The following is a 14,672-nucleotide window of genomic DNA, read 5'->3' on the forward strand; positions in this document are numbered from 1 at the left end:
TTGTTCAAATATTTAGATAAGTGCTCACTGCTAGATTAAATGTCAACAAAGTGGCCTGAACTCAAAAAACACACACACAAATTAAGTGGAAAATAGCAATTACTCTTTGATTTACAAATAATTTATGTGAAAAAAAATTCACAGAAAGTAAGAGGATGCCACTTTATGTCACTAACACAATTTGGAATAGTGTACTGCGTTAGGGCTGTTCGATATACCGATATGTATTGGATGACGATATAAAAACGTCTGTTTCATTTTATGCTATCATTTGTTTCGTGGTGTCGCAAAATAAACTGTTTACGGCAATATGTTTTCATCCTTTTGATGGTCGCTGTAGTGGCTATATTAATTTCGTCTTTCTCTCTTTCTCTTATATTTAATATACCTTTCACAATAAAGCTCAAGATCCTGTTAAAACTTTTCAAAATAAACTGAATCACTTAAAGAGCAGATTATTACGGATGAGAAGTATAAAAAAAAAACCCGCCAGGTGCTAAAAAAATAAACCTTAGACTCAAACGTTAGAACAAGCTTTTCCCCGCAGCACGCCGTGTAATAAATACTCACAAAGAAAACAGCGGCTGTTACAACTTATTTCTAAAAATGTATAGTTTCATGCATCGGTTAAAACACTCGACTCCAGGTACACGACGCGCAGCTGGAAACACTTCACGCAAGTCGACGTGCACGAGATTCACAGAATTAACAGAAAATGTTACATTTTTGTGATTTATATCGTTATCGGACGATAGATGTCTTATATCAGGATATGAGATTTTGCACAGCCCTATACTGTGTGCATTGCAGCGAAGGTAAACCTGTTGTCTAGTACTTCAAACTGGCATTTTAATTTGACATGCTGATGAGAAGTGCCACAGGCTGTGCGACTGCCACTGACCTAAACTACATCATGGCGGCATCTACTGACCTACTTTTTGAGTCTGTTGATTTATCCCGGCACAGCCACACCAGTTTAAAGCACATTTATAGTGTATATAAATGTGTATATAATAGAAATTCGAATTATTAATGAATTGCTTGCTCGCTTTTCTGTGAGTTAAAAGCACCAAAATAAAACAATATTGCATTAAACCTCACGCACTAACAATTTAACAACTGAGTGACTTGTGGATGTGATCAGTCTAAATGCTATGCTGTAATGTCCAACCATTATTAATCAAGTGTGGAGTCAGTCTAATCTAATCCCACTACATTTCTTAATTGAAAGAGAGCTCAGCCTCACTTCATATCTGAAAGCAAATTAGAAATATGGTCAAGTGTTTGCCGATTAAAAATCCGCATTATATATAGCTTTAACAAATTGCCTGTCTGCCACATTCATCTGTATGGAAAAATTCGAGAAACTGTTCTTTCAGATTGCTGTAATAGCAGGGGTTTGGGAATGGTGGCCAGCTCATACATTTGTTCTATAGAAAGTAATCTAAACGCAAGCCAGCCCCTAAAGAGGCTGTGATCACAGTGACAGCAGCGAGAGAAAACACAGGACCAATCTATTTCCCTTGTAAACACAGAACACAAAGGCTGGGTCACACCGACAGCATGGGGTGTGTTTTAGTTTCCACCTCCTACACACTCGTGCATCCAATATAGTTCAACAATCACACTCTCCAATGACTCTCAGAACCCTTACTTCCCACCGTCCAACTGAACATTTCCTGGGGAATTCCAACCAGGAATATATTCTTGATGACAGAGCAACTACAACAGCTGAGAGGAAAATCACTTCTCTAATGAACAGCAGGAGGCCTTGTCTTTAGCATTTGCTTGTTCTCGATGTTTTGTGGCTCAAAATAGTTACTCGTAAATGCATGACCTTGTTATTGTTCTCACGGAGCAGTTTTAGTGTTACTTATTGCGCCCCAGAACGCAGAAATTGAACAAACACAGACTAAAAGTGTTTCATGAGAGAGTGTGGTGTATTTCATGAACACGTTTGAAACATGTAAATTAGCAAATTAGGCACTGAGCTGAAAGTGTGAACTACAGCTATGCTAGCAGAGATGTTGCTATAGCTTCCTATAATACAAAATCATTGCAGTAATGGCCTCCGAAGTAGTTGGCAATAAATGTGAAAAGCTACAATTTAAATAGTCCTTGGTTTTAATTGCCAGTGCTCAATAAAACTGAAATACTGAATATTATTTAATCTTAGAAGTGTTGAATCTCTATTTGTGTTCTGAGCTAAACTTTTCAAATCTCTTTTTGATGAAGCTTACAAACTCTGCTTTCATAACCTTGGGTCTTGTGAATAGCATCTAGTGTTTTGTTTGAAGCAGCAGTCAGTTGCCGCTGGCAGATGAATGCTGCATGTGAGCTTGTGACATTGGTGTTCCTGAGATCTAATTATATCTGTGTAATACTGTATTGTGGAGAAAGCGTACAGAACTCATTGTAGATGCTCAGGCAGGAGAAGGTCTCTTCTTTTAAACACAGGCAAGCCATGGGCTTATATTGTGAACAACAAGTGAAAAGAAAATCCTAAGAACTCGATCTGCAGATTGCAGATTTATGTAAGTTAGGAAGGTCTCTTCAAGCCATTTCTGAACAACTGCAGATTCCAAGGTATCCAAGTACAACCTTTTCAACTTTTCGTCTCCACTTTGCTAGAGTCTGGAAGAAGACCCAAACTTTCACCCTTGGATGAGAGGAAACTGGTTGGGGTGTTCAAGAACAACCCAGGAAATATAAAGGCTCTGGGTGCCCATGAACTAAAAGTGGCTGGACACCAAGATCACTGTCCACAGTGAAGTGAGTTTCACATCATTGACTGAGAGGGTATGAACCAAGACAGAAGTCTCTGCTACAAAACGGACACCTTCAAACTGACTAAAATATGCAGCTACCAACATGAACAAGCCAAGTTCCTTCTTGAAAAAGGTTTTATGGTCAGCTGAGACAAAGATTGAGATATTTGGCCATAATGACAAGAGGCACGGTAAAGTGAGGCTTTCAAATTTAAGAACACTGTATCAACTGTCAAGCATGATGGCGGTAACATCATGCTTTGGGGCTTTTTTGCTTCCAGTGGTACTGGTATATTGCAGTGGATGGAGTAATGAAGGAAGACTATCTTCAAATTCTTCAACTTCACCTCAAATCAATAGCTAGACTTGGACACAGCTGGGTGTTCCAACAGGACAATGATGCCAAACATGCACTGAAGCTGTTTTTTGGAATGGATAAAGCAGGCTAACAATAAGCTACTGGAATGGACTTCCCGAAGACTTTACCTCTACCCTGAAAATTTCTGGACTATGCTTGAAAGCCCGTTCAGTGCAAGGCACCCAAATCGCCTTCCCTCAAAGCAACAACTATACCAATGTCTCCACAATAAAAACTGATAATGTGTGGTGCCACACCTTATATTTGTTAAGTGTTGAGCCTGGAAATCAATGTATATATGAGATTTCTTAATAAAGCTTCAAATGTACTGACTCCAGCAGTTACATGTTTGCACTGAGGCGTCTTGCTCTTTTCATTAATTACATAATGGTGACATTATAAACTACATGAAATTTCCATAAACTTGCTTTTCTGTAATTCCACAGATCTGTCTAAATAAAGAGATCTTTATTCAATCTGTATATGCATTAACTTTTTTTGTTCTGTAATAAGATGTTCAAGATGTCTGACCTTATTATAGACAGCAAGATTATTATTTGACATTTTAAACTCTGGAAATCTTCTATGTTTGTCCTCATTGGTGCTGCTGAACCCAAACGCGCTTCAGCTTGAGATGGCTTGACATTCTCCTTCAGGATGTTTTTGTAGACAACAGAATTCATGGTTCCATTTACCACAGCAAGTCTTCCAGGTCCTGATGCAGTAAAACAGCACCAGACTATCAAACTAACACAAAAATATTTTACTGTTAGTATGATGCTCCTTTTCTGAAATGTTGTGTTACTTTTATGCCGGATGTAATGGGACAAACACCTTCCAAAAAGTTCAACTTTTGTCTTGTCAGTCCACACAGTATTTTCCCCAAAGTCTTGGGGATCATCAAGATGTTTTCTGTCAAAACTGAGGCAAACTTTTTGCTCAGCAGGGGTTTTCATCTTAGAACAGGCCGTGTTTGCCCAGTCTATTTCTTATGGTGGCATCATGAACACTGACCTTAACTGAGGCAAGTGAGGCCTCCAGTTCTTTGGATGTTGTTCTGGGGTCTTTTGTGACCTCTTGGATGAGTCGCCGCTGTGCTCTTGGGCTAATTTTGGTCAGCCAGCCACTCAGGGTTTATCACTGTGCCATGTTATTGCCATTTGTGGATATTGTCTCTCACTGTGGTTTGCTGGAGTCCCACTGCTTTAGAAATCACTTTATAACCTTTTCTAGACTGAGAGATCTTCACTTTGTTTGAATTCAGCTATCTGTGGGATACACCACAGATAGCAGTTTCAAAATACCTTTATTTAGAAACTGCATTTTGTGTTTACTTATGTTTTCTTTCTTAAATATTTAAATTTGTTTGGTGATCTGAGACATTTAAGTGTGACAAACATAGAAAGAAATATGACATGGGGAAGGGGGCAAACACTTTTCCACACCACTGTATGTGGATGAGCTGCTGGAGACCAGCACTACAAGGACTAAAGACCACAGGATCATCTGCATACATCATATGGTTCGCTAAAAGACTATCAACCTTGCACCAAGTTTAACGGGTTCTCGGCTTCTTTGACAAGCCATCAACATAAAGATTTAAAAGAATTGGGGATAAAATTCCTTTTTGTCTAACTCTAATGCAAGATTAGAGAAAAATCCAATAAATTCAAACTTGTGCACCCAATTCTTGTTAAAGTCATTAAAGCTGTATGCTGTGCAGTTAACAGTTAAATGAAACCATTTAAAGCCCCAAATTACCATGAATATAAAGCTGTATATATGATGCTTACACTTTAAAGTAAGACCAAGCGATACAAAGTCAGGAAGGCACACAAAATACCTTGTAAAATGCAAGAGTGTTTTGCATTAGTGGTGCTTTAAACACACTACAGAGGTACTCCTACACCATTTCTTGCTGGAAATGTGTGGTTGGTGGAAGCTTTTATCCCACACTCTCTAGTGCCTTACTGTACCATTTGGGAGTGCATTTTAAGGATGGGTACTCCCAGTTGGAATCAAAGCTCTAGCATGCCAGTGATGCCTTTAAGCCATCCAGAATCTCAGCTGTCGACATCATGCTGAGACAGCTTGACCTTTCTAGTCACATCACTCAGGTAAAACATGTCACTCCACTGTCTGAAACTCCCTGACGGCATCGGTATCCTTGAATTGACCATCAATATCCAGGATGCCTCTTGTGGTAAATGCACAGCTGCTGTATTATATACTTAAGAGGAAATGGACTTTAAAAACGACGACGACAACAACAACAACAAAAAACAGTTTTTCCATTACAGAGAAAAGAAGCTGTGCAAGTCTGCAGCTAACGTGGTTTGCTATATGAGTCAAACCAGTAAAAACACATATGATCCATGTTACTCAATGTAAAACCATCTCGGGGATTTACAGTTTGGCACCTTCAGCCCAGAGTCACTGTGCTGAAGCAGCATTGACAGCTGTATCTGTGAAACACCCACATAGCCCATAGCTCAAAAAAGCTCTCTTCACAGCGCATCTGTATGAGGCAGAAGGGCTTCTAATGGTTAAGGAGACGTGTCCTTCATTCAGAAGTTATGCGTCTTCCCTGTTGGCATCATGGAGAAAATAAGGTGAATGTTCACTCTGAGGATTGGTAAAGGTATCAGACGAGGGAAAAGCACTAATCTTTCTTCTAAGATGAATTAATGATCAGATTTTTAAAACTGAGGCAAAGCACAACAGTCCCTGCAAGCGTTAACAGTCTTAACATACTGACCAGTATTTTATTCTCCCTACATTTTCATTAACCTACAGTAAGTCATTCACCAGTGGCTACATCCCTGCATGCGCACTACACATCGTCAATGTCAGCTTTGATGTTGAGCCGATCCAGATAACATTCAGGTCAAGTCCAAGTTACTGTACAAAACATTTTTTTGCAGAGCAGCGAGGATGCTGGAGCTGAGCAGCATTAGTTACCTATTTAGCGTACTTCTAAGGACGAAACTGGGGAAGCCTAGATATTTAAAATGCAACACCAACGCCAAACAAGTGGGTCAATCAAATACTGTTACCTCTTATCTGTCAATGTCAAAAGCAATCAGTTATACAGTAGGCGAAGAAATGGGCTAGATTTACCAGTCTTATTTTAACGCGCAAACGAATCGACAGATGTCAGGTCCAAAGAAGAGCAAAAGGAAATACCAGAGTGGAAAACATCACACTAATCAAGTGAAAAGGTCGTCTGCAGACTGCTCATGTGAAATGTTGCCAGCGCTTCTGCTGAGCCAACATCGAGCGGTCCGCCTCCCTGTAGTGAGATCATTTGGGAGGAACAGCACCTTGAAGAATAACGCCAGGATTTAAAAAGAAACTGGATAGAATCTCTTAAAAGGCAAAATCCTACCTGATGTCCCTCACTCGTCAGTGCATGCGAGCTGACTTGAATGTAGGCGAAGCGACACACACCGCAAGCGGGTCAGCTCAGCCTGACTGCCTCCCTCCTCCACGGCATCAAGCCCCTCCTCGTTTATCGTACAGTGGAGAAGGATGAGGGGGGGAGAAGAAAAAAAAGACCACAAATCTGTGCGCCGCAAAAAGGAAGCGGCGTCACACTCACGCACAGTGTCAGATAATATGTATCCCGATGAAGACAGATTTACAACCTTACCAGTGCGATGAGCAGATAAAATTAACCTGGCAATCATGCACAGGGATAGACGCACGGAAGATCTGAGAGACTGACCTCTCTTATTTTGAAAATGCTTTAATTTGTGCAGTGTAGAGCACCTGCCAAAAGCGTGTCTTCACACTAAGCGTTAATGGAAGCCTGGCATGGAGGTTTATGTTTAAAGTGGGGGCAACCTCCACAAGTCTTGCTATAACGTGCAGGAACGTACATCCCACACGACATTGAAAAAGAGTATCTGTCTGTTTTTTCGTGATTAATTACACTTACACTAACCCAATAATCAAGCAGTCAAATTAAGATAAGGCATTAAGATATATTTTAGCGACAAAATGAGAATATTATTTAATGTATCAATATGGCCAGCACCTCCCCTATCGGTGGGTGCACTATTGTTTTCTAAACATATACTACCCCCTAATGGAGATATGGAAGCATTTATGGTCAGGAAATACAAGGACATGCTCATCTCTGAGAAAATAAGGGATGGACTCGGACAGAGTGAAAAGTATTGTCGGTATTTTGCAAAATAGGTATGGATGATTGGTATTCCAAAAAGACTATTAAAATATCACAGCGGGACCGATTATCCTAGTCTACAAAGCCCAATCAAAATGTGTTTGCTTTGTTTTTTCATTTTCTCACGCTATCCAATGTGAGCCTTCACTTCACAAAATAATACAATACTATAAAGGGTACAAGGTGTTCGAAAGGTACGTGTGAATTAGTGATGCGGCGTGAACATTTTGGCAAACATTTCTAAGTGGCGACTCTCGTTTAGGACACTTTCCAGGTACAGCGTTAGCTCTGACATCATCCTGTCATTTATTGCCTGGTAACACGCAGTAACCAAGTTACTCCACTTGAACTTTGTCGTGTTCAGAGTGGAGTTTTTTTCCACTTGGGTCTTTTCAGTATGAAGATGGTCAAACTGCCTTTGATGTAGTAGTACCAGGTAATTTAAAAAAAAAAAGGGTAGAGAAAACTGATGTAGGTTTTCTTCTGCAGTGTTTGAGTTTAACTAATAGTTAAAGCTAACTTTTGTTGTGCTGTCCAAGAAAAATTAAATCTAGGTGTCAAACTGTCTCACCACAAGAGGGAAGCATTGACATAACATTGCATTGATATGTGAAGATCTAAAGAGCAATGTTCAGTATACCAATAAATGTTATCATTGGCCTTTGTTTAATTATGATATTGATATTTCAAAAGCCAGATTTGTAATAGGACCTTCTTCAGTATATCAAACGTCATCTTTTATAGATAAATACTCTGTATATCTATAACATATTGATATAAATACAGTAGATCTGTATATAAAAGAATCAGGTTATGGGATTTTTTTATTTTTGGGGTCTCGAGTTCTCCAGATTGTATCTTTTTAACCAAGAAAAGTAATGTAAAGATAGAAGTTAGGTGAAAAAAAATCTATTTTCCTGAGAGATTCTAAAGATCCTGTATTTTAATGCCATCGAAAATATTGTTGCAATTCTTGCAATCATTTTAAGAGTTACAGCAAGCACATTTAGCACATTCTTAATTTTTCCAATTTCACAGATGATTTCCTTCATAAAACTCCAGTCCCGTAGTGCGGAAAGCTATCTTTCTCTCAAATTTCAAATAAACATTCAAAGTACTCTCAAGACAGAAAATGTACTCGGCTCATTTATAAGGACATGTGTGTAATGAAGCAAACTGCATCAGGAATATTGGTGATGCAGTGATATGGCAGTAAATTACTTTTGCATCATTACATCACCAATATGCTCGATGCATATTGCCACATTACATAAAAGTATGACATTGATAAGAGTGCAAATATAAACAACCTCACCTGGTTCAAACAACAGAAATTTCCACCTTTATTTCATTAAAACACTCATCGGCATTATATTAAAAACCAGGTTGCTTATTTTTCTTAAACTCTTTAAACCAAACGATGTCTCCTAAAGTTAATACGCAAGGCAGTTTTGTGTCCTGAACTTTTGACAATGCAATTTAGACATCAATGGCAAGAGTTATTATTTAATTGTGTTCAGAACTCTTATCAAACAGATCACCTTTTTTATGTTCTTAGAACAAGGTAAAGCCCACATTCTAATTTAATTTCCATGGAAAAACAAACATCTGATTTAGAAGTCTGTTTAAAAACAGTTTGTTTAAAAACCAGCTGCTCACTTTCAAAGTACAGTAACACGCTTATCTTGCTAAACAGCACGGCAGCCACTACAGGCACACTGAGCTTTGTTGTGGTTCGGATATTTCCATGGGAACCAGCGGCTAAGGAGAGCAGGAGGATCCTGTTTGAGCTGGAGGCGTGTGTTAGATTTATTGGTTTCCTGCTACATTTAAACCGCCTGCGTCTCTCAAAGAGCCACAGATCTGCAGGACCTCCATCTGCTGTCAAGAGAGCCCTTACAACTTCTCTATCTTTCAGCACCTTACTGGAGCTTTTGTCCTTTTTTGGGATAATATTGTGGATTATCCATAGCCCCAGAATATAAGGTAAGAAAACCTTCCTGCCAAGTACTTGTTGGGGATATCCTGACTATTTGTGAATGCATTTGATTTCAAAACATAATTCAGCAACTCAAGTATTATTTTATTTTATTTTTTCACAGAGTTTTGGATTTCTACCAGAGGACCCATGTGGATGGTGGAGAGGATCCGCATGTCAGTGGAGAGAACTAGCCTGCCTACCTTGACAGCAGAACTCAGCTATAAACTTGGTGACATCATGCTGGGAGAAAAGGCTGACAAATCCAAACGGATTTCTCTTTGTCCTAATATCATCACCCCTGACAACATCCCAGAATTCTGCATTCCCCCAACGATCCTGTCCTTGCAGGAGAAGAACACGGAGCAAAGCCGAGCAGCTCGCATTATGAAGGTGCCTCCAGGTGAAGGACCCAGCCCTGAGACGGAGATGACGTTTCATGAGCCGTTCAACCAACACATTATTCAGGTAGAAAGTGTGGATGAGAGCCCCTACGATGGCTGCAGTGATGAAGAGAGCACCAATGCAGACCCTCAGAGCCAGGCTGCCTTATCGCTTCCACACTTAGCCAAAACCCAGACCAGCTATGGCTTTTGCACTTTACTAGAGAGCCCCCACACAAGAAGAAAGGAGTCAATTTTCCATTCTGATCCAGGCTCTTCTCCCCTGCTGCTGCCCAGAAGTCGATCCAGCATGTGTTCCAAACTCACCCCCTCCACCTCGCCCTCCTCCTCTCCTTCCTCCTTCAGCCTTAACAGCCTGACCTCCAGGCTTTCCCCAAGAGGCTACACCCTAAACTGGCAGACCACTCTAGACAGTGATACCACTTCCTCTACTGAATCCTCTCCTTTCAGCTCGCCGCTGCTGGCCAGGTGCCCTGCCAAGTCTTCCCTCTTCAAAGCGCTGAGCCATGAACTGCTGTTGTCAAGGAACATAAGGAAAGCAATGGTGTCTAGGAACAATTCCCTGTCCACAGATGAAGGCAGCTCCACCGACAACAGCCCCAATGTCATGAGGAGGGCATCAGAGGGGTTGGCTGAAGGGCTGCCCAGCAACTACAGCCTGGCACCACCCACCATTTTCCCCATGGACTTGATTCTGCATAGAGAGAGGGTCATGAAGGAAAAAATGGTGCCCATTGGAAAAGAGGGCAGTCTGAGACTCTCAGCAGAATACTGTCCAGATAACCGAAGACTGCGAGTTCGACTCATCAGTGCAGAGGGCCTTTATCCTCTGTCTGTAGACCCCAAGATTATCAACTGTAGTGTCAGCCTGTCTCTGATTCCCGGAAAAATCCAGAAGCAACGCAGCACTGTCATCAGAAAGAGCCGTAATCCGATCTTCAATGAGGATTTCTTCTTTGATGGTATCTCAGAGGAAGACCTCAGCCAGCGGTCCCTTCGCTTTAAAGTCGTGAACAAAATGTCCACTCTGAAAAGAGACTATCTGCTTGGTGATTGTGATTTGCCTCTTTCAAGCATTGTAACCTTATAAAGTGAAGTACTTTGGCAGTTTTTTTTTTTATGTACTGAATTATTTATTTAAATTTTTGTATTATAAAAGAAGATTTTGTAATAATTAAATTATGGAAAAAGTTGACTTTATCTGTCTCGAGTACATTTTTTGAGTACGTTTTCAATTTTAAATTTAGGATGAGTTACACCATGATATTACAAACTGAGCCTGGGACAGAGACATTTTTATTTAATAAAAAAGTCCAAATCACCAAGAAAAAGTTAAAAACAAAACACGCATTTAAAAATATCCCTTTACAGCCTGTCAGTGATTAATTTGTTAATGTGGTTGTACCATCCGCTGGAGTGAGATGGCTCCCATCTCCATTTCTCCTAAGCCTTTTGTCCTCTTCCTGACCTTTTCTGTGATCAAAAATATATATAAAACCCAGAAAGCTCACATGGGCTTTTTTCCATTTCACCTTTGAGTATGTATAATTTCAGCGGTGCACAAGAGAAGCTCTGTTTTCTTTATCCACCTCCTGCCATATTTCATTATTATCTGCTGAAGATCAAAAGAGCATCTATTGCACCAAATTGTAGTTAAAGAAAGTTTTTTTCTCATATTTCCTAAATAAACAGTCTTTCTTCACATACAAGTCAATCTATATCAAATAATAACCTGCTAATATCCTCTTTTATTTAGAATACAGCAAAGCAAAAATGTAAATGGGAAATAAAAACAAACAAACAAAAAGTCCCTTTAATTTCTGAATATAATACACTGCTTTTCGTTAAATACAGTGTACGAGTTAAATATGTTTGCTCCTTCCAGCCACCTTAATAGCCAAAAACCAGCATCTTAGTGCAACGTGTGTATATACACATATGTTTACTCGACCGAGCAGAGCAGCACCTCTAAATGCAGACACGCTCCAAGCATATCCTGCTGCTCTGAGTAATAAAGATCCGGCTTAAAAGCACCAGCTGCCACGATAACTACTGGTTAAAGATTAATATGTTTCTCCAGGCTCAGAATATCTCTGACGGGGGGCTTACAACTTTTGGTTATAAACTAAACTATATAACAAAATGATGTGCAGTAATGCAAGGAAATGGGAAAAATAAACAAATACATTAACAATAAAAAAATACTACCAAAGCTATAACAATAACCTGCTGGATTTTAATTATTATAAAGCCAGATGCTTTTAATGAATATGTTTACTGGATTACAGTTTGAATGACGTCCCTGAGAAAAGCCTTTGGACAAACACAGCTCAGTGCGAGCTTTAGTTTGAACTACAGCTCCACAATAGTCAGAAAGGCCTGAAAATCCCCTCTCCTCACACTTGTTTGTGTGAAAATAAACCTTTTTATTTAGTTTGTTGTTCAACACATTTGTATTACTGTAATGTGAAAGGTCATATTGATTCTTTTAAACAAGCCTTTAAAAATTCCCCAACAAAATGTTTCAACAGCCGGATGTATTTCAATATTTCCGTAAGGAGGCTGATACGGCTGGATCATTTCGTATCAACTGTTGGTTCAACTGTGAAATATCCCATCATAAAAGAGAATTACCTGTGATTCCCATTACCCCGTCCATCAATGATTTCTCTAGTCTTGATAGTCAACAGCAGCAACACACTCTGTGTCCATGTTGGTGCCACATACAGGCATTTTTTTTTTAAATTAGTGGGCGTATTAGTTATTTATTTGAAATGATGGCATTAAAGCCATAATTGAACTTCATGGAAACAGGGCTCACTTTAACAATTGTCAGGCTTTTTCCTGTTTCCACCCTTTTTGTCAAGTAGATGGCCATCTCAGCATGGCTTTTAATTCACAGATATAAAGATAAAATTAATACATAAAAACATTTTTATAGTATCATCACTCAATATAAGGTTTATTCAACAGCTGCCCTAAATTAACAGTGATGGTCACTACCAATTTATTATTTTTTTATGTTTCTGTAAAACAGAAAATTATTAGACCCCAGATGCTAATAATCAGTTGTGTATCATTTTTGCTGGACAAGCTGCAGTCTTGTAGTTTTCAACAAGTCTCACACACAACTCCTGAGCAACCCCAGCTCATTCTTCTTTAGCAAATCGCTCAAGCTCCTCCAGATCTGATGGTCCTCTGGCATGAACCTTGGTCTTCAGTTCAGTCCACAGATTTTCTTCACCAGGGGCATCGCATGTTTTTGGTTGTTGTGTTGGAAGACAAAGCAACAACCCAAAACCAGCTTTGAATTTATTTTGGTGTGCAACCTTGCAGTCCATTCCTGTCCTAGCGACTATCTTATAATTCACTATAATCATAACTATGATTCCTGACGTGGCTGAGTCACTAGAGTTGTTCTGGGGTCTTTAGGCACATCTCATACAAAGTTTTCTTCCCAGAGTCTTTGAACTCTTTCGCTTCCTACCTCTGCCAAGTTTGTTCTGCGACTCTCTTTGAATTTTTTGATGACACTCCAGTTCTTGACACTTGGAAATGCTTTGTATATCCATCTCCTACTATGTAAGGATCAGCAGGGTTTTTTTTTTTCGTTTTTTTTTCTTAAGTCTAAACTGATTTCTTTTGTTTTTGGTATGATGCTTTCTCAGTGCCAATTGATTTGACAATTGTTGAGCTTTACAAAGTTAAATAATATCCTTGCACTGCAGTGTTTTGTGTTACGGTTCCATAAAATGAACAGTTTTCTCTGGGCTAATAATATTAACCACAGTTTTTTTCTGGAATAATTATTTCATTTTGTGCAAATACAAATCATTTATGCTTTCCAAATATGCTGTTTTTTAAGGAAAACTAGTATTTTAAAAAACACTCTGCTGGAAATGTTGAAAATCTCTTGCTCTGTTAAAAAAAACACCTGTGAAAATTTTGACTAAAACCTTGAACTTCATACGGGGGCTAATAATTCTGTATTTATCTGCATGGTAAAAACCTAAAACATATTTCAAATTCGGTTTGTGTTTCTGTTCAATTACTAGAAGCTTCATTTCATACTATCTGTAGGAAACATCTGGCTCCTTACAAGCTCTGCACTATGAACATAAACGTACAAAGGGGGAAGTGCACTGGCTTAATCTCAAGTGTCTGAAAACAGTTGCCTGGTTACCTTCATTCACCAGGATGCCTTTGCCCAGCTAATGCATATTGACAAAGTACATTAGATGGGCACCTGGAAGTGACAGCAACAAGTAGAAATAATAAAAGATGTTTCAGTCTTCATTACTGTGAATTCCTTTCTTGCATTCAGCTCTCTGCTCGCATCCACACATATTTAGTGTCCATTCGTTTCTTTTAATGGAAATAAAATGTTATCATAAGATATACAAACCGTCCCCTTCCCCGGCCATATCTCTCTTGCCATTTTACAGCTTCCTACGTAAGAGTCTGTTCCAACCAGTTTCCTTATCTTGTTTTCTGTTTTACCAGGCTCTTAATGGTACAAAGCATATGACAAACACTTAAGCATGTCACTTAAATGTGTTTGAACATTCTGGACAGCAGGGCCTCTATTGCTCCACCTTTTTTATCTTCTCAGATTAAGAAATTATTGAACTTTTGTTCATGGAAAACTGCTCAGTCATTTATTCCATTTATTTGTCAGTTTCGCCCACATGAGTTGAAGTGGAGCTTTTCTTAGTTAGTTTTATATGATGTTATATATGTATGTAACAACACAGCTGAAAAAGTATGAAATGAAAATAATAAATCTATGCTGAAAATTGCATATATTGACTTCAAGAAGTACAGTGTTAATCAGCTCTTTGCATTTTTTACCCCCCTTTTGGTTGTGAATGCCTCACTGAATAGTCATTGGCTCCTGTGTTGCGTACCTATAAGAGAGGATGACAAAGAAAGAGGAATGGAGGATGTGGTATGGAAATAAGAGCAAGTGGGTGTG

General features: G+C 39.1%; 2 protein-coding genes across 4 annotated transcripts in view; one reads left to right on the forward strand and one right to left on the reverse strand.

Annotated features, from left to right (window-relative positions):
* Positions 1-6,625, reverse strand: part of tln2b (talin 2b) — a 96,650-nt gene extending 90,025 nt beyond the window's left edge. For all 3 annotated transcript variants that reach the window (XM_085412220.1, XM_085412219.1, XM_085412218.1), the window contains exon 1: positions 6,515-6,625. The gene's annotated coding sequence lies outside the window, so the exon portion shown is untranslated. The remainder of the gene's footprint in view (positions 1-6,514) is intronic.
* Positions 6,626-9,164: 2,539 nt separating this feature from the next.
* Positions 9,165-10,787, forward strand: c2cd4a (C2 calcium dependent domain containing 4A). Its single transcript, XM_085411069.1, has 2 exons — positions 9,165-9,301; positions 9,418-10,787. The coding sequence occupies exon 2, from the start codon at positions 9,444-9,446 to the stop codon at positions 10,785-10,787; it is 1,344 nt and encodes a 447-aa protein (XP_085267195.1). The 5' UTR covers positions 9,165-9,301; positions 9,418-9,443.
* Positions 10,788-14,672: the final 3,885 nt, after the last annotated feature.

This window comes from Rhamphochromis longiceps, linkage group LG7 (assembly GCF_057381845.1).
Source record: "Rhamphochromis longiceps isolate RC_006_pf linkage group LG7, R_longiceps_female_GT1.1, whole genome shotgun sequence".
Classification (NCBI taxonomy): domain Eukaryota; kingdom Metazoa; phylum Chordata; class Actinopteri; order Cichliformes; family Cichlidae; genus Rhamphochromis; species Rhamphochromis longiceps.

Coding starts and splice junctions, on each gene's coding strand:
- c2cd4a (XM_085411069.1), top strand. CDS start 9,444: ATGTGGATGGTGGAGAGGATCCGCATGTCAGTGGAGAGAACTAGCCTG.